General features: G+C 32.5%; 1 protein-coding gene across 4 annotated transcripts in view; it reads left to right on the top strand.

Annotated features, from left to right (window-relative positions):
• The window catches only part of PTPRK (protein tyrosine phosphatase receptor type K), a 619,103-nt gene that overhangs the window by 570,948 nt on the left and 27,558 nt on the right, over nt 1-20,597 (top strand). Inside the window, exons 14-21 of one of the 4 annotated variants that reach the window (XM_068985076.1) lie at nt 1,568-1,706; nt 9,856-10,016; nt 11,772-11,807; nt 13,870-13,881; nt 16,151-16,335; nt 18,090-18,177; nt 19,257-19,333; nt 19,542-19,559. In XM_068985076.1, the coding sequence (XP_068841177.1) occupies nt 1,568-1,706; nt 9,856-10,016; nt 11,772-11,807; nt 13,870-13,881; nt 16,151-16,335; nt 18,090-18,177; nt 19,257-19,333; nt 19,542-19,559 (716 nt within the window). The remainder of the gene's footprint in view (nt 1-1,567; nt 1,707-9,855; nt 10,017-11,771; nt 11,808-13,869; nt 13,882-16,150; nt 16,336-18,089; nt 18,178-19,256; nt 19,334-19,541; nt 19,560-20,597) is intronic. The other 3 variants (XM_068985073.1, XM_068985075.1, XM_068985072.1) reach the window with 3 other exon arrangements.

Raw genomic sequence — 20,597 nt, 5'->3', positions numbered from 1 at the left:
CACCCATTCCAGTCCATTTTCATTTGCTGATTCCTAGAATGTCAACGTTCACTCTTGCCATCTCTTGTTTGACCACTTTCAATTTGCCTTGATTCATGGACCTGACATTCCAGGTTCCTATGCAATATTGCTCTTTACAGCATTGGATCTTGCTTCTATCACCAGTCACATCCACAACTGGGTATTGTTTTTGCTTTGGCTCCATACCTTCATTCTTTCTGGAGTTATTTCTCCACTGATCTCTAGTAGCATATTGGGCACCTAATGACCTGGGGAGTTCCTCTTTTGGTATCCTATCATTTTGCCTTTTCATACTGTTCATGGGGTTCTCAAGGGAAGAATACTGAAGTGGCTTGCCATTCCCTTCTCCAGTGAACCACGCTCTGTCAGACCTCTCCACCATGACCCACCCATCTTGGGTTGCCCCGCAGGTATGGCTTGGTTTCACTGAGTTAGACAAGGCTGTGGTCCTAGTGTGATTAGATTGACTAGTTTTCTGTGAGTATGGTTTCAGTTTGTCTGCCCTCTGATGCCCTCTTGCAACACCTACCATCTTACTTGGGTTTCTCTTAGGCAGGTTCCTAAATGTGCTTAATTCTAAGAATCACCTGTTTTCTTGTCACATCGATTCTTAGCAAGAAGGGGCCATGGACCTGGAAACACTGAGAAATGCTGTTTTAGAAGATAGAAGATGTGTTAGATTTTGTCTCTGTTCTTGAGCAACTTACAATTTTTTCTGTGTCTCTAAGCCTCAGGTTTTGTTTTGTTTTTTTTTTTTAATCTGTAAAATGTAGATAATAATGTTTTCCTTGCCAGTTTTCAAGGCAAATAAAAGAAAAATGTCTTCAGAGGCTTACTGGAGCTTGTAGATTGTTTAAGATATTGTTTTTTTATGTGAGGAATGGTGGTTGCTTTGAGAAAGAAAGAAAGTAAGGAGATACAAAGAATTAAAAAAAAAACTTTTATCTGCTCAATGTTCTGTTTTTCAAGTTTATAGTCTGGATTTTATTTGTTAAGAGGATGTGAAATATTCCTTGACAAATTTGTTTTCCATTGGTTATTCTTGTCTTCCTCCAAACCAGCGATTTATTTCAAATCTTTTAAATCATATCATAAACTCATACCTCCAGCACTTACACTATAACCCTTGTGTCCCAGATAAATGCCATTGACACTGCCTTAAAGGGTCATGCATGGCACCTTGCATTTGCGCAGAGAAGTACTTGTTGAATGAAGTGATAAAAGAATGAATCTCTAAATCCAACCTCATCTCTTTCCACTATACTCATGGCAAAAATCCTATGTCCTTACTTTTAAGGACCCTTGAAGAAAAATAGTTCATCATCCCTTTTATTTTTTTATGTTAACAACATCCCTCTTCAAAAAACACTTCCCTTAACCTTAAATCTCTCATGTTGGAGTTTAGCATGCTACCATATTTATATTTTCAAGTTACTTTTGTTCAAATAAAACAAATTGTCTTTCTGTAGTAATCTTTAGCTGGGAATAATTTTCCTTTCTGTGATAATTAGCTGCTTTCAGTAATTTATTTTTTTGATTCATTTAGCAGCAGCAACAGAAGAACCAGAAGTGATTCCAGACCCAGCCAAGCAGACTGACAGAGTGGTGAAAATCGCAGGAATTAGTGCTGGGATTTTGGTGTTCATCCTCCTCCTCCTAGTAGTCATATTAATTGTAAAAAAGAGGTAAGACCTGATTTTGTTCTGTCCCACTCATTCACTGTTTATGTCACGGTTACTAGTTTTCAGACACTTCTTTGTTTCCCTGAGCTCTTTTTAAATGAGAATAAACAAGAATTGAATTTTAACAATATTGCCAGCATCTAAGTATATTTCTCCTGCTTGGAAAATAAATTCTAATTGATTATTTGCAGTTTAATTTTGGATATAAAATATGCTTTTGTCAATTTAACCTTGAAATCAGTGTATGAATTAAATTTCTCAAGTGCTTGAGATATTAATGTATCTTATGTTTTGAAGTTTTTTTATTACAGATGGCAAAATAAGAGTTTATTATGATATTTGTTCTATGAATTATTGTGTACTTTTACTGTTTTTCTAAATGCTGACTACAAATAAGATATGAGAAATATGAACATTATTTTATGAAGTTGTATTTAATATTCACTGACTAAATACTTTAGCACTTTAGTATGAACCAAATTTTTAAATTGAGCATTAGTGTTTTATACTATATCAATCAATATCGCCATCTTCTGGAATTATATGAAGATATTAAGACCTACAGGAATTTAAATTGAATTATATTTTGGTAGATTAAGGTATACATCTACCAGAAAGCATTTCAAAGAATACAGTTTTTATAATTTGAACTTTTTCTTATACTATAAAATATCATTATCTGTAAGGCATTGTTTTAGAAGTTAATGGAACTCTCCAATCCTTCCAATCATATGTTTTAAACAATATTACAATCTGGAAGGATTACTAAAAAACCTTTGCTGAGTATAGTTCTAAAATATTGGTGTACAGACGTATTTCTCATTCATTAATTATATTGAATATAATAAAAGATGTTGCTTACTTTATACTAAATCATATACTATTATGATTGTTATTTTGTACTCAAAATAAATCATTAATTATATAGATGACTCATACTACATGTTTAATGATTCCATAAGAGTTTATTTTAATGTATTGCCTCTTTACAATTACCCCCTGGAGATATATATGTTGGAGAAGACACATCTGCATTAGAAACATTAGGTATGCATTATAGTGTTTTGTGTTAAATTAGCTACATACGTGCTTTCCCCAATAGTGCTTTCTCTTTTTGCTGTTGTCTACCTCTGTGGTTGGAAATTATATCATATTTGAGACAGGAAGGTTTAAACATTTTACTAATAAATTTGCCAATCAAGAGCAATAAAATCATTGAATACAACTTTCAGATCTTATGTTTCTACTTAGTTTAAATTTATATTTGGAGAGTTAAACTAAACTCTCTCTATTTAGAGAGTTAACTTTGCCTTAGAGTTAAAAGTATTTCAGCTACTTCAGGCTGGATATGAAAACATGAAAATGGCCTCTGGTTATGTCTTAGTTAAAATTGGGTTAATACTGGTTTTATTGGTTAATTATTTGAAAACACTTATTTGTTGTTGTAGCCTTTCTAATCTGTGGCTGTTTGTTTCAAAAATAACCAAAAATGAAACATAAATTTTCTAAAGTACATCACAACAATCTCTAAGCATGATTTTTGTGTGTGGTTAAAATGCTCTGACAACTCTCTAAAACTGCCTAATGCATCAAATTCTTTTCCTGGTTCATGTTTTAAATGGTTGGATAAAGAGCCTCTATATTAAAATGTTTAATGTTTGAGTTTTCATAATTATGCTTTAATTGATTGTCTTCTACTAGAAAGTATGCTAGGGTTTTTGTTTTTTTATTTTTCTCTTCCTCATCACTACCTCTAGGACTAGAGAAGTTGCAATTTTATAGGTAGATAAAGTTACATGCTTAGGTATATTATCTTCTATATAATATAACCAAGATTCCCTTACCTATCTAAGAAACCTCATAATAACTTTTAGTTATATGTAGTATATCACACATATATTATGTATGATTTAATCATAAATATGTTTATTATACATACACAAAAGTATAGGTATTATAACAATGTTAGATAGGATCAAAGTTAACAATTTTAGTATATCATGTAGTCTCCCTATATGATATGCTAATATACAAATTTATAATAAAAATAATGGAAAAGCAAATCATTTTAGCCTTGCATTATCTTTACTTTTATGGGAAATTGTTAATTTCTCAACACTTTATCGCTTACTAGGAGTAATATACGTAGGTGTATTTCTCACGTTGAAAAAAAATTCTGTGTATTTTTGGTTGTTGTATAAAGAAATGGTTTGGAATTTAGTGAAATTCTGCAGTGAAGGGTATATATAAAGTAAGTTTTTAGGCTAAGAAAAGGGATATTGCATCTTTCAAAACGCAAAGTCATTTTAATTTAATCACTGTTGAATTATTTCCAAATGTATGCCATTTTTTCATTGGTTATGTATTATTTTAAATTTGCAGCATGAATACATTAATAATTCCAAACATAAATTTGAAATTATGTTTCAGTACAGTAAATGTATATGATATCATGGTCATATACATCTGCTGTAGAAATACCTTTGTGCATATATAGTATATGGTACATATGTATATTCACATAATATATGTATGTACCTGTATATTAATAAGATATAATGACTTATTTATAGAAATTAATGTGTCATTCTGCATATATTCTATATTAACCTAATAGATCTTTATGTTTTATATTTAAAGAAAAATAGTCAATTTAGTGTAGAAGTTCTATACACAGCTATTCCATCTGTCATGACATTTAGATGGTAATGGATGATATTATGCTTAACTGCATGTTAAAAATACACAATCCATTTAATTTTTCAATTTTTTGGCTATAGAAAAGTCAGCATGTTATTTTTTCCAAATTATGTATTTTAAATTTTATTTTCTATTGCATATCTGTCTGTTTAATTGCATGGCGAAAAATATCTAACCAATGCATGAGCAAATTGAAATCCAACAAGAAAAAACATGAATTTTATTTTATTTTATTTTACTTTTTAACGCACATTTTTCTGCTTTATTGAATGTGACAGAGTCACGCTTTTCATTCACCATTGCTTCTCTTTTTCCACTGTCTGTGATTTGCTTGCCAGGAGGAGCTACTATTCTTACTCCTACTACCTGTAAGTAGAAAATGGGTGATATACGACTTTACATGTGTTAAAGATGCAGTATCCCTTTTCAAAAAAAACAACAAACCAAAAAACAGAATGTTTGCAATTTTGATGACTGCAAAAAATATATTTTTCTGGACTCTAAAGCTATAAAGTATACCTATTAACCTATTTTATTAATAGGTTATTTTTAAAAAGGGATATTGTATTTCTGTATGTTCAGCTACTTTTAATTTTTATTTATGATTTTCCATAAGTAGTCATAGTCTATATCCCAAAACACCATTTACATACTTAAGTCAAACCTGTACATTATCAATATGATATCTTACTCATCTGGTAGAGATAGTGGTTGCAGTTCACTAATACCTATTTTTACATGTGTGTGCTTTAGTTGCTCAGTCGTGTCCGACTCTTTGCAACCCCATGGACTGTAGTCCGCCAGGCTTATCTGTCCATAGGGATTCTCCAGGCAAGAATACTGGAGTGGTTTTCCTTGCCCTCCTCCAGGGGATCTTCCCAACCCAGGGCTCGAACCCAAGTCTCCCCCATTGCAGGCGGATTCTTTACCGTCTGAGCCACACTGTTATATCTGAAATAATGACCCAACTGATGTATTCATAGAAGAACATTCAAAATGCCTTCACAGAATGCAAATCAGGTCAGGTCTGACTGTGATAACTTCTCTCCACATTTCCAGGAATCTGGGATCGGTTGTGACTTCAGAACACCTTTGGTTTAGCTATGTAGGCAATCAGTATGCTCTGGTGAAAACGAATGGATAAAAATTATAATGTGGCAGTGATAAATAAATAAATCTTTTTAGAGAAGAAATTTCAAGTTTATTTATTATGACTTAAATAGGACAATGATTTTGTAAAACCAAGACCAAAAAAGAAAGGGTGTCAAGCTAAACAAAACATAATAGGTGTTACATATCCTTTTTTGTGCTCCAAAGTTTTAGCTCTTCCTATGCTTAAGTATGAAATGCTACTCTTAATGAGGAAGGAGAGTGTTGTCCAGTCTGTTTCACTGATCATTCTCAGCTTATTACCTTAAATTCCAGCGTATACATTCAATCCAAAGGAACGATACAACAGAGTATTCTTGGTCATTGCTTGATCAATATTTGATCCACCAAATTTTGAGAGTCAAGGATTTTGATTAAGAATTTGGAGCATATATCCCACAGTATTTACTTCGCTAAGTAAATTTAAGTTCGCTTTACAGAAAGATTTGGTGAGAGTCTCAATGACTATAACAGAATTCTGCCAACAGTTTAAATATTATAAACATTTGGCTTTTTAATATCTGATAAAATAAGCAGGTGTAAAGTAACAGTGCTCCTAGCTTATTGTGATGGATCATAATATCCTTGTTAAATCATGTTTGATGAAGCCAAAGGTAATTAAATGTACCGTTTCATACAATGATGAAGTACTTTTCCTCTTTATAGCCCACCCATATATCCACCTGCAGAAGTTTATGCTGTTGGCTGCTTTGATAATGAAAGTCATTTGCACATCCATCAAACTCAAGTAGTTGCAAAATGATCTGTTTAACTGTCCTGAAGCGTACATTATATATGCTGGTTTCTCAGATGGAGACAAAATATCAAACACGCAAGAATCGATAAATATTTAATTATGAGAACATCAGTAAGGTTACCATTAGCCATCCATTTATCTATAATGTTAGGATTGGATTGCCTTATTATAGATGTGTGGCATTTCTGTATTCTAGACTATGTATTAGGCTTTGATACTGTTACTGAAGTACTTAGGGTTCCTGGCATTATCAATCATAATTAGAAAAAAAGTTCAACAGACGTATGTATTTAAAAGCTGCTTAAACAGATCTAGTGAAGCAAATCTAAGCTAGACAGTTTTTAAAAGAAATGTAGAAATAAATTATTGTAAAATTTAATAGAAAACCAGATGTAATCTTTGAACTAAAAATTCATTGGCATCGTCATAGTAACTGTCAGTTCTTGATCAAAGCACTTAACTCTGGTGATAATATTTATTTCTTTTGTAATAACCTGAAATAAAGCCTACCTCACAGGGTTGTTGTGAGGATTAAGGTATAAGAAAAAGCTGATAATACATGGTTGGCAGATACCAACAAAGGTTTTATATATATTCTCTCATAATCTATCTACTAACAAAGTTTTGTGAATCTGAAAAGTAAAAATCCTTCATTGCTATGAAAACTTTTACCTGTCATCCATTTGACAAGTTCATTACTTCTTATTTTTTCTCAATCATAAAATGTTTAAATTATATATTTTAAGGTAAAGCCTCAAATTTTGAATGTCTTTACCATTTGCTTCAAACTATCTGTCTTCAAATTTTTACATTGTTTTTAATCCAAATTTCAAGTTGTCTTATTTTTAGCCATGTCAATCTCTCAGAATTTTTGAGGAATGAATTTATTCTTTCTTCTTATCCAAGAAGCAAAGACTGAAAGTTATTTCTTCAACTCTTTTTTAAACTTTAAAATGGCAAAGCATTTGTGCTACATCCACATTCTTCTCAAATTTATAACAACTAATGTTTAACTCTTAGAGCAGTGACTGCTTCATATTATAATACACATGGTAATGTGACAATTAAAAAAAAGTAACTGGATATAGTATAAGGGCTTAGGCCTTGGAACCAGGTCATTCTTTACTGCTTATTAGATTAATAACCTTGGGCAAGTTATTTAACTTGTCTAAGCCTCAGTGAACTCATCTATACAATTAGAAATCTCATGCCTTCTTCAGTTCATTGATCTGAGAATTAATTGAGTTAACAAATGACAAGTGCCGAGCATATAAGAGACCTAATTCATCCATTGGAACAAGTATTTAATGAGTGTCTGCTCTGTGCCAGACACTGCTCTGAGTGCTAGGGCTATATAGAGGGTTCTTCCCTTCATGGAACACACAGTGGGAAAAACAGAAGGATACTTGCAATGATAATGTGATAAGTATTATTATAGGCAGAAAACATGATGCTTTAAAAATACCTACCAGGAAAACCTAGTCTGAGAAAGGTTATATATGCTCAGTTAGAGAAGTCTCCCTGATGAGGCAAGACAGAATTGGAAGTTAACCAGATATTAGAGATAAAAGAATATTGTAGGCCGAAGAACAAATAGCCCATAGGCAAGTTTGGAACTATCCTAGAGGTAAGTTTGAAAAGTGAAGGCTGTAGAATAACCTATGACCTACTGATGTATAATTTGTCCCATACACTCTTCCAAAAAATAGGACCACTTGAAAGAATAAGAAAATATACATATTTAGATTCATGACTTCTCTTTAAAAATAATTTTAAAATTAGAAACTACTCTGGGATCAAATGCCGATGTTCACTTAGGTAAGTTGCCCCCTAAATTGCTCTCCAGTTCTCCACAATCCCCACCCTTCCTGTGCTGTCTTACTATGGGAAGCAACACTTTTATATTCCCTGTCTAAAACCTGTTAGGAGTTTTACAGAGCTTTTGCCCACTAGCCTAGAAAAAAGAGATAGATCTTTCAATGAATAGAGCAAATAATGCTGCTAAATAATGGTGGTGGTGATGGTGGTTGTGACGACGTGGTGGTGGTGGTGGTGGTGGTAGTTTTTGTTATACTTTTGTCGTTGTTTTATTATTGATAATACTATCCTTATCATTGTTATTATTTCTAAAATGTATAATGCCATTTCCATCCCTAAAGCTTAGTTTATGACTATCTTACTTAGATGTCATATATGCTATGTCAATATAATGGATATTGTTGGGTATGTATGCTTGAGGCTAAGTACTATAATTCTCAGAGAAAAATATCCTAAACATGAGTAGCTATCAAATTAATAGATTAATTTTCTAAAGGAAAAGCTTTTGGACATAAACACAACTACTAAATAAATAACTTTAACATATTTGTAGTATATCAGTATATTTATTCTTGTACAGATACTAATGAGAATCAGAAAATTTTATCCTAGTTAATAATCCAGCTGAGAAATGTTATTCTTAAAATAACTAAAATATATTTCCAAGGCACCTAAACTGCTGCCATAAACTTAGAAACATAATCTGGCTACTATAGGCATTTAGAGTCCTTTTCTTTTTATTAATATGAAATGAATTTTATATACCTTAAATAGTTTTTTAATTGCATGTCTCATGTGTAACATTCACAACGAACCAGATTGGATTTCACATCCTTGATATGTAAGATAAAGATGTCAGTGTCTGAGGAGCTCAAAAGTCTAACTCTGCTCATTTCCAAATCTCCTGTGTCATTTGTTTTGCTGCATCTGTAAGGCCATTCTGTAGTTGGCACTCTGCCATGGGGTCTGAAACATATTTTTAGGATCTGACCATGTTTATTATTTAATATTATGATCATTTGCGTAATACCTCTACACAGAATTTTCCAAACTTTTCTCAAAGTACTTTTCTTATAAAGTACATAATTTCCCCATATATTCCTGAGTGTTTGCCTTGTATCAAGCTGCAGTTTATTCTACAAATTTCCTGATTAGATTTGGATTAATGTTATATAAATATATTTTAAAATGTTAATTCTACACATTGCATTTTTACTGAACAAAAAGGCAAAGAGTGAAGAATAGAGTTTGTCTATTTTAACTGGATGACTGTAATAAAATAAACTTGAAAAAGTAGTCATGTTATTTGCACAGAACATCTTCTGAAATTTTGATCAAGCGTGTTAATCACCCAGAAGGAAAACCAAAATTTAGCCTTAACTTGTTTTCTTTGAACAACTCTACTAAGGAAGCATTTACTTACTGTTTTAATAAAGTATAGTTATGCTTTATGATAATTTATTGTAATGATAAAATACAAGAAGTGATGAGACATTTGGATTGACAGCTTGAATGTTAAAATATCCATATGACAAATAAAACAATTTTATAGCAATCAACAAATATTGTTTGGATGTCAAACTTAATTCCTGAAATTATGACATATTCTTAGAGTTTCTAAAACAAATCTATATCTTTACCCTCGGGCTTTCCTGAACTACTTACTGCTGGAGTCAGTTCTCCTTCAAGCCTCACGCTAAGGTTTCCCTTTCATATTTGTCTTGGCAGCAAGCTTGCTAAGAAACGCAAAGATGCGATGGGGAACACCCGGCAGGAGATGACACACATGGTAAATGCTATGGATCGAAGTTATGCTGATCAGAGCACTCTGCATGCAGAAGATCCTCTTTCTATCACCTTCATGGACCAACATAATTTTAGTCCAAGATGTAAGTTCTTTACCAAAATTTTGATCAATGACTTTTAAAGTTATTTAAGTTCTCTCTGAATTCAACACATTAGCTTTTGAATAGAGGGGAAATAAGACAGAGTGGAAGAAGAAACTGGAAATAGAAAAAGTGATATGGAATACAACGGAGTTTATCAGAAGGCTTGTTTTCAGTCTTGATATTTGATTTAGTTTAACTTCAAACTGTATGAATTTTATTACTATAAGAGACATTCATACACCACTCAGACCAAATCTTATTGCTTTAAGTTAAAATATTTGATTGCCTACATAAAATTAGCTCATCAGAATTTATAATTGTTTTGTATTTGAATCTTCCATTGTGTAAGGTTAAGTCTTTTGAGATATGAGATATCATAATTCTTTCTGGGAATTATTGGCATGGGAAAAGTCATTCTATTTAATTATTCTATAGATGCCTCAAGAATTTCAGTAATAAAAAGTTAACCAGAGAAAAGAGAAATCTACATACTGTTAAGTATCTGGTGTGAAGTCCAACAGTTTACTTGAACTGAGGGATTGACAGGGAATGGTGAAATCCATCTATTCACTCATCTATGTTAAGAATTGCAGATGTCTATCTGTGAGGCATATCTTTTAAAACAGTTCCTCTGAAGTATTGTTTAATGCCCCATGATCAGTATTACTGTTTATCTTCAAATTTTCTAGAATTTTGTTTATCCCATTCGATAGCACTGTGTTTATTTTGTTACTTAAAATTAAGTTCAATTACCTGACTGTCTCTTCAAATAACTAAGTGAAATTGGTACTTGAGGAAAGCAAATTGTGTTTATCCTTGGCCTTGTGTCCACAGAGGCATTTGCCACAGATCCCAGTTTGGGAAAAACTGTATAAGGAAAGAAGTAAACAATAGAAGTGTTATTTTCAATACAGATTATAAAAATATGTAGTGGTAAGACTGAGAAAATAAAGTATTTGTAGGTTTATGCATTTATGGCTTTTCAAAAGGGAATGTTTTTTCTGAAATGTTCAGCTTGGTGCAAACTTTTTAAAAATTATTGGCCATGATTTTCCCTGATATGTACCTATATCACATTAGTAGTTAAGGATATTATAATGTGTCATTTTGGAATTTAGTTTTAATAGTGATAAGGACTTTCTGATCTGTTCTATTTTTTTTTCACTGTAAGATAAATAATAGAGAAAAACATAAAACATTGTTGCTATTGAAAGTTTTGCTAAAAGTATAGATGTATCATTTCTCTAACCATTTGATTTAATAATTAATCAGTTAAAGATTTGAAAGAATTTTTGTTTCCAAAGCTTTTCTATCTAATGCCTGTATACCTTATTATGAAGTTTGAATTTAGCAGTATATCTCTAAATATACACTTATGAACTTGGAGAAAGGATTAAATCTATTTTCCAAAGTTAGCTAAAGTAGAATGAATATAATTACCTCTCCAAGTACCTCACACTGGATAAATCTAAATGCATTTCCCCCCCTAATTTTATAATCTTTATAAATTGAAGTTGAATCTTCTTGGTTTTTAAAATTGGACTGACTACTGAACTATAATTATAGATGCACCTTTTCTGGTATTTTGAGGTAGCCCAAGTTGAGAAAGAGAATGGTCCCTTTGCAGGTTATAGTAATAAAGAAAGTTTAGTATTTATATTTCTTAAGAAATGACAAATCTATTGTAAAGGAAAAAAGAATATGAAATACAGCTTTAGGGCAATATATTCCTTCATGAGCTTTGTTTTCCTGCAGTGCCCAGTGATCCACTTGTGCCGACCGCTGTGTTAGGTGAGGCCCTAATACTTTGTCATCATTTTTGCATGGATCACACCTCCTTGCATGGGTTACAGCTTTGTCTACACAGTATTTACAGTGCAAGAAGCAGTTTGATTTTGAAAATGTAGTCCTGATTTTATCAGAGAGCAATTGTGATCAACCCAATTAGATCTAGTGCATTTCAAATTAGTTGGGTATACTTTTTTAAAACAACTTATCCTTTAATTCTAGGTTCTATTAGATTTAGAGTGAGTACAAGGACCCTTAATATGAATATATAACTAATGTTTATATATGCAGGTTAGTAGAATGAATCCAAATGTATACATTTCAGGGGCCAGTGCTACCAGAATCACTAGTGTGTATATATATATATAATATACCTGATTTAAAGGGATTTTTCTAAATCCTCCTAATTTTATAACAACTAAAGAATAAATTTCCAAGTAAACATTTGGCATTTGTGCATTTGCTTTAGTTTTGTCTTAGTTGAGAATTTATAAATGCAGGTAAAATTGCTATAGTATTAATAATGGAGTTTTGCATTCTATATGCACTTTACATGATAAGTGTTATCTTTCAAAAAATTTACGTTAATCCAAGATTTACCACTACATTGGAGAAGGAAATGGAAACCCACTCCAGAATTCTTGCCTGGAGAATTTCATGAACAGAGATGCCTGGCGGCCTACAGTCCATGGAGTCACAAAGAGTTGGCCATGACTGAGCAACTAACACTACCAGTATATAACATTTAAGATAGCTAGTATTGCTAGTAATAAATAAGACCTTTCCAGCTGTAAAATTAAATAAATCTTTAACAATGTATTTAAGAATGCAATGAGTTTCATTTCGATTTGTACTCTATCCCTTGACGAATTACATAGCAATGATTTGACCAGCTGGCTTGTACGTTCACAAGTTGTCTTATCAGTTTGTCCCCCGTGCTTCTAATATTTAAGATTTAATCAGAGAAATGTAGAAATTGCCAGATAAATGTACCTTTAAAATTCCAAGTTCTCATGCTTTACATTTAAATTTCTTTGAACATAAGACATCAGTTTACACATATTTTTATTATCAATGTATTCAATGTTTAATTATATTTTCAAAATATGTTAGAACAATACAACTAACTCAGTTAAGTAAAATATACCTTTTTGACTAAAATAGTTATTAAAAGTTAAAATTTTATAATACAAAGGGATATTCTAAAAGAATCTGTAAGTCAGTGTTTTCTGTCTGTGACTGCACTCTCCCTTTGACATTCCCACAAGGTCAGGGAATTTGCCCCAAAGGATGGCCTGATCATATAGGGAACAGCCAGGAATCATGGTCTTTGAGAGGCATCAAATTCCTCTGAAAATGTCATCTTCTGTTGAGCACTGTAGAATGAGGTCACCATCAAGCTCATAAATTAAATTCAATGAAGTTATTAAAAATTCAAGGAAAAAGATTGTTACCTGTTAAAATTTCCTTATGGTAATATTCAAAGACATGTAGAATTGGGTCTAATAAGGCTCAGTCCTCTTGTGAACTCACAAATATGAACTCATGAAAATATTCATAAAAAATGTCTTTGCTTCCCCTTCAATAAAATGATATAATAATTCTTACCATATCTTCTCCACAGAGCTTAGTAAAGAGAAAATGAGATACTATATAAAGTTTAAAATATTATTGTAATAATTTTCCCATGAAAGAGGATATTTATTTTTAAGGAAGGCTAGAGTTAACGCAACAGAGTTATAAATCTATTCATTTAAAAAATCATTGTGCATTTTATTTCATTTTGTAAGTCTAGCTGGTTGATATTTATATTTCTTCTTTGAAAACTAAATAGCTTGTTAATCATACCAAATTTAGAAATGATTTGTTGCATTTTTCATCATTCTTGGAATCACTGTGTTTATAGTTTTACATCGTTTATTTTGTATTTATAAAGCAATTTTTGAAATCACTTCAAATATTGCTTGATATTAATATCTGCTTACTGATTTAAAAAGAAGTCGGAAACTTTTGTATTGATTCATATTTTTGTTTTTTTGTGTTTTACTGCTGCATTGGGTTAAAGTCCCTATTACTGGTAAGTGTATTGCAAAGAACTCTAGAAGACCTGTCCTTCAAAGAAATATTTAAAGTTATTCTTAAATGTGTAGTAAGGATAATAATTAGGACATGTACTCTTGCTTCTAGGCGCATTGTTAGGTAATTCAATGAGGTGAGGTAGAAATGTATAGCTATTAATAATTCATGTGTGATTATTTTAAAAAATACTGCCCATTGTACTACTGTATTAAAGCTTAATGCAAAGCAAAAGTAAGATCTGAAATATGGCTGAATCTTCTGTTTCTTACTGAGCCTTTTACAAATGCAAATATTCCACTGCTCCAGCAAGTACAATGTGAGCTCTGGGTCTGCTTCACAGAGCACTGACTACCTTTATTCCAGCTTGGGTGATTGCATTTTGCCTTCCTAAGAGCCTGTTCTCTTTACTTCTTATCCTAAGCTGTATATTCTGTGATAGTGCCCCAGTCAGTGGCTTCTGGATTTAATTTTACAGGGGAGATGTATATTTCTTTATGTCAGTCTATTGATTGCAGTATTTTAGCAAAGGTAGACCAACTGAGTGTCGTCTCATAGAAAAAATAGTAAACACTCGTGAATCATGATTGCTAGCAAATGTTTGTGTGTAGAGGGGTGGGAAACCAGAGTAAAAAGCATTAATTCTTTTGGGTATTTTTAGGTCACAACAGAATCCAACAGAATTTTTTTTTAATTCAATGTGGAGTTTTAGAAGTAAATGCAAAAGAAAAAGCTACATTCAGCCTAGTAAGAGAAAATAAAGTAAATGCAATCAAGCTAAATTATAGAAGCACACAAATCTGATTGTGGGGTTCTTTTTCTTTTTTTCCTTCTCCAGGAAGAAAAAATGTTTATCATGGGGACAACAATTCATTTTTTGCCATATCCTATTTGTAGAGTTGGTGATAGAACAGGCAAATGTACCAGCACTTGAAATATGTTTAACTGTTAACTAAATATCGTTCTCTACAGTATGCAGTATCATTAAAACAAAAGTTCCCCTAAGAGTGTACTTTCTCTTCTGTTAATGAGTATGGCAGTATAATGTTTGCCAAAGTAACACCCCTTAAAACATTTGTTTTTTTTAAAGATGGTAAGTTTAAATGTGATCATTATAAGCATGCTTCTTCTCGTTGTAATGATTAGCACTATGGTCATTAAAATAATATTTATTTTTCAGAGGTAAAATGTTCTTGTTCTTTTCTTCCTTCTTATGACAGAGACTTAAGAGTTTCTTTTCATTTTAAGCTAACAACACAGTTGGGATGGGGCCTGCACTTAAATGTGGGTGGTGAGGGATTTAATGGATTTGTAACTAATTGATTCATTGAAATATTGAAATATTTATTGAGTGACTGCTTTTACCAGGCACTAAGAATAAAAAGAAAACTATGACTCTTATCTCTACATGCTAAGCATTTAGAGTTTAGTTAGAAAAAGAGATCAAGAAATAAATGATTAAAATACATTGTAAGTGAAATGAATGTAGGAGAACAGAAGGCCATGGGAACGTAAAGCAGGCGCTGTGTAACTCAGCCAAGATGGGCCATGGAGGAATTCCAGAAGAAGTATCTAAATATTTTGTCCCAGAGACAAACCAAGGTTTCTTGTACACAGTAACCAGAAGAGTCAAACTGTATCAGCAATAAAAAATAGCAATAATAATAAACCAAGGGAGTAGAGATGAAGTGTAAATGCACGTGTAACCTGCCTAGCAGGCATAGCGGGCCATGGGCTGATTCTGTAAAATGTTCAGGTTTACGGGTCTGGAGTGTTTCATGGTAAAACATCCCAGGTGGAAGGGCATAGTAGGACTACAGTGGGGATGGGTTGCCTATATAGGGAGGTTGGGATATGGGTGGGAAAGAATTTGTTCAATTTAATCAACAATGAAAACACCTCTTCAATTGACAACTTGATCTTCTGGTCCCACAATATACTACTGTGACTGCAGATAGAAGAAAAAAGTCAGAACTCAGCAAAATCTCCCACTTATACTTCTTTAAAGTGGATCAGCTGTTTCTCTACATCTCACAGCATCTGTTGTCTTGCTTATATACACATATTAATAATATGCCCTGACCTCCTACCTGGAGCTGAAGTAAAAGGCTTTGTCTTTATAGGGATGCTGCCCTAGGTCTGTACTATATTTCTTTCTTCCTCCTATTATCAGAAAGATCGTAAGATCTTAAAATCTGCTTTGCATAGATATATATTAAACAAGGTAACTTTGTCTTTTTTTTAATCTTCTGGAATCTGAAACATGACAGATGAGAACCACAGTGCTACAGCAGAATCCAGTCGTCTTCTTGATGTACCTCGCTACCTGTGTGAGGGGACAGAATCCCCTTACCAGACGGGACAGCTGCACCCAGCCATCAGGGTAGCCGACTTACTGCAACACATTAATCTCATGAAGACATCAGACAGCTATGGGTTCAAAGAGGAATATGAGGTGAAAGTTTCAATACTATGTTGAATCTTATTTCTAACCATGATACTCAGCAGAATTTAGCAGCTTTTCCTCCCATTTACATAGCAAGCACTGGAATACTCTGTAGACCCTCTAATCCTTTGTGAACAATCAAGTGGGCATTTGAGGAGAAGGATGTAGATGGATTGAAAAAAGGATATTTCCAGGGGATGTAGCTGGGTCAAAATTCATTTTAATAAAAAATGCTGGATTCCATAATTTATTTTACTATGCTACCTAGAGACTAGTTTGTTAGACCTTATGTTTTCCCCACTCAAGAATCCATAGCAGACTATCTTGAGTCCTGGTGTACCTTTGCACTTTCTGCCATTTGAATGACCTAAGCAGTGGATACTTGTCTGCCTCTTTGCGTGTTGACGCTCTGTTGAAAATAAGATCAAGCTATGGGTGTTAAATGTGTTACTTGTCACTCTGAGTTTTGTTTTGAGGATTATAGGTTGAGGGTGGCTGGGAAGAAAAACAGAGTACTCCAAATTCAGACAACAAAAAGCAGACCCAAAAAAGGACGTGGGAAATTCTTTCATCCTTACTTCCCCTTCCTACCCAAACTAAAACAGCAAGATTATACCACAGAGGAAGTCATTTAACTAAACATCCCAATGTGCATAATATAGCAAAAAGGAAATAGTTCTTTTGCTACTTTTCACGTACGAGAAATGTCACTCTGGGGTGTAGAAGAAAGTACCTCCACTACCAAACACACACAATTAAAATGAAAGAAGCCAAGGACTACTTTACTTTGAAAGACCATCAAAAATATAAGACATTTAACTTCATAAGGAATCTTCTAAACATCGCCTTTTATTTACAGATTACTTGTTATACCTTAGTTTGGAAATTATTTTTGAATTTTGAATGTCAGTTTTAGATATACGCTGGAAACACTATGCTGTGGTGACAATATTGTAAAGTAATTAACTTCCAATTAAAATAAATAAATTTATATTAAAAAATAAAACAAAAATAGTACAAGGAATTACAATATTCTATCAGAACCATTTTGTTGTTGTTGTTCATTGCATGAGTATTCCTGTGTATCTCATTTCAAAGACCATTGGCTCTTTGAAGACCCCCTTTCTTGTGTTGAGCAAAGTTTAAGTTTTTCTGCAAAAAGATATCTATACTCATATTTTAAATTGCTGCATATGGTAATTAAACCAATCAACAAATTCATCTGTTCCAAGATTCTTGGAGATGGTGACTCTTTTCAATTTTCATATGGTCTCTTGTTGTGGAGACTGAGTCCTTTTCAGGATCTTCAAAGAAACTAAAATATGATGTATTGCACATGATTTAATGAATAATTATGGGAGGAAACAGGTTTTCTTTGTCCTGTTAGAAATGCTAAAGGAAGCATATTTTTGAAAGATGCTCATTAAAAGTAGTTTTGAAGTCTGATGCTTTCTCTACTTCCGTCTCACAAAGTTGCAGTGATGTTAAATTGGAAATACTTTCAAGGCTCCTCCCCCTGCCCCCCTGCTTTTTTCCCCCTAAAGTTGTTTGTTGTCCTCAATTTGAACTCAGTCCAATCCAAGATGAACAAGTAGGAGTCCAACAAACAAGTTTGAGGTCTGAAAATTGATCTTGTTTACTGCTGTAGGACTCCCTTCCTCCCTGAGAAAGTGGCTTTTACTATTTTAGTCTTTAAAACAGACAGACTTGATTCAAGGAAAGGAATTAAATTCAGTGTGCTTGTTAATTGTGCTTTTTTCTAGAGCTTCTTTGAAGGACAGTCAGCATCTTGGGATGTAGCTAAAAAAGATCAAAATAGAGCAAAAAACAGATATGGAAACATTATAGCATGTAAGTTCTCTTATGATTCTTGATAAATGTAAAAACCAGGTGTAGAAGATAAAGGGTAAATTTGCAATTACTCCTTCTATGGTTTTAAACTTTAAAAAAAATCCCAGAGGATGGCAGTCTGTTTATAAAGTAACCTATTTAATATTATAACAGCATTGGGTATTGGCAGCAATTCTGAAATTGTCATCATTCTCATTAATTGACTCAGATTCTTCATCTTGTGGTGATAATGTGCTGTTTGCACATAAGTGCCTGGAGGTGTCATTAACAACTGAAAATATTAGGATAATGAATCTGAAGGATTTTTTTCATGCTAAATTACTATAACTCTTCCACCAAACACATTCAAGGTGGGAGTGTTATTCCTTCCATATACCTTGTTTCCTTTCTTGGAGCCAGTGCCTGAATCCCATTTGCTCCAAGTTATTTATCATTTGGGACTTCCTTCTGATTATGTTTTCAAGGTGTGTTCATGAGATAAATAAATTGATTATCATATGAAACCGTAGGAGCAGTAAGAAAAGTGACAGATAGTTTAGCTTGTAACTAGCTGCTGATTTTACTTAGACTACTTTATTCTCAATTTAAATTATTTTACAGTCTCTTTTGAATACATCAGAGTTTAACCTTTGTGAGAGTAACCATAACTCTCACAAAATAAGAAGTTGAGAGTAGGGTTTCAAAATTCACTCCCTAATTCTGAGGCCCATTTGCTGTAAAGTACAGGGAGAAAAGATCCCACCCATTTAAAATCACGCCTAACAAGCAAAATTAGGAGTTAAGGCAAGTTTAGTAATTCAGAAAAATTTATGACTCAAATGATGATTTATCAGACATTATTATCATTTCTACTAAAAATTTCCTAACTGTGAAGATGCTAGTCATTGAAGCTTTCTTAACACAATATTATCATCAAAATAAGTAATGAGCTCATTAAAGTTCTTGCATTTTTTCAAATGACTGGTATCCAATGAAATTTTAAAAGTATATTATGGCTAATCTGTTGTTAACCACTGAACCATTGTCTCAAAACAGGGGGGAAACTTAATAACTTTTATTTTATCCTTTAAAAATCTCAGATGATCACTCCAGAGTAATTTTGCAACCTGTTGAGGATGATCCTTCTTCAGATTACATTAATGCCAACTATATAGATGTGAGTATTTTTATCCTGCAGTATGCCCAATTTATTGACTTATATATATATATGTATATATATAAATCTTTTCCTTTTTATTACCTATAAAGTGATTGCTAGCTTTTTAAAATAAAGAACAAACTGTGCACTTTTCTTTGTTCTGCGTCCTAGTACTTACTGACGTTGTTGTGCTTTCTTTCACACCTGACTTTGGTTTGGGCTGTAGATTTGGCTGTACAGGGATGTAAGTACCACTATATGTAAATAACAGCACCCTATTATGAATACTTAATGTAACCACTCTTAATTACAGTTTTTACTAATGCTTACTACTAGTTCTTTCTGCATGCTTCACCTAACTAGCCTCATACAGTATATCTATGTTCATTTTTCTGTAACTCCTTTACATGTGTAAAGATCTATTTTACCTCCCTCCCTTTTCTATGTTTAGAAAAGCAGGATCATTTTTAGCTTTTGACAATTTATTATGTACTCGAGTTTTATTTGTTGATGGTTTCTGTTTCTGGCTTTTATCCTACCCTTCCCTAAACATATGTGAGAAGCTGGATAGTATGATGTGTATTAGTGTTTCTGAAATTTTACTTTTTTACATTTGACTTCTGATGTTAAAAATGGGTAGGGAGACTATTTTGTGGTGTGTGGTATTGGTTTGTTAAGTATTAAAATTACTTAGGCAAAATAATTCAAAATTGCATTTATAAAATACACATATCACACATATATATTGAATCATAAAAATGAAAGTTTATTTTGATATACATTCCACTGTTCAGTGTTGGTTAAGACGTATGTACATGCAAATCCTTTGTTTAATGCAAGTAATTATCAAATAAAATAAAATATTTAGGATGCAGTATATTACATCCAAGAAGGACAGGCTCTGTTCATATTTCTTGGTTCAAAATCACACTGGAAATTGCAAGAATGTTAGTTCATCCCTCTGTCCCTTGCTTTCCTCATCTTTACAGGGGGGATAATAACAATACCACTAACCTCATCATTTTATTGTGAGAATTAAATGAAGTAATTCATGTTGATCATTTAGCACAATGCCTAGCACATATTAAGTACTCATTAAACTTCACTATTTAAAAAACTAGTTCAGGCATACTGAAATGAATTAAGTCTAAATTGCATTACTTGTAAGGCAAAAGATAGAAATATCAACAATTACAGCATATATGATACATTTATAGATATGCAAAATATATGTATAATTAGGATCTAACTTTTTATAATTTCTATAAATAATAATTTTATC

This window comes from Capricornis sumatraensis, chromosome 13, assembly GCF_032405125.1.
Source record: "Capricornis sumatraensis isolate serow.1 chromosome 13, serow.2, whole genome shotgun sequence".
Taxonomy (NCBI): Eukaryota; Metazoa; Chordata; class Mammalia; order Artiodactyla; family Bovidae; genus Capricornis; species Capricornis sumatraensis.
Note: the sequence above shows the minus strand (reverse complement) of the source record. Positions and strands in the feature narration are given on the sequence as shown.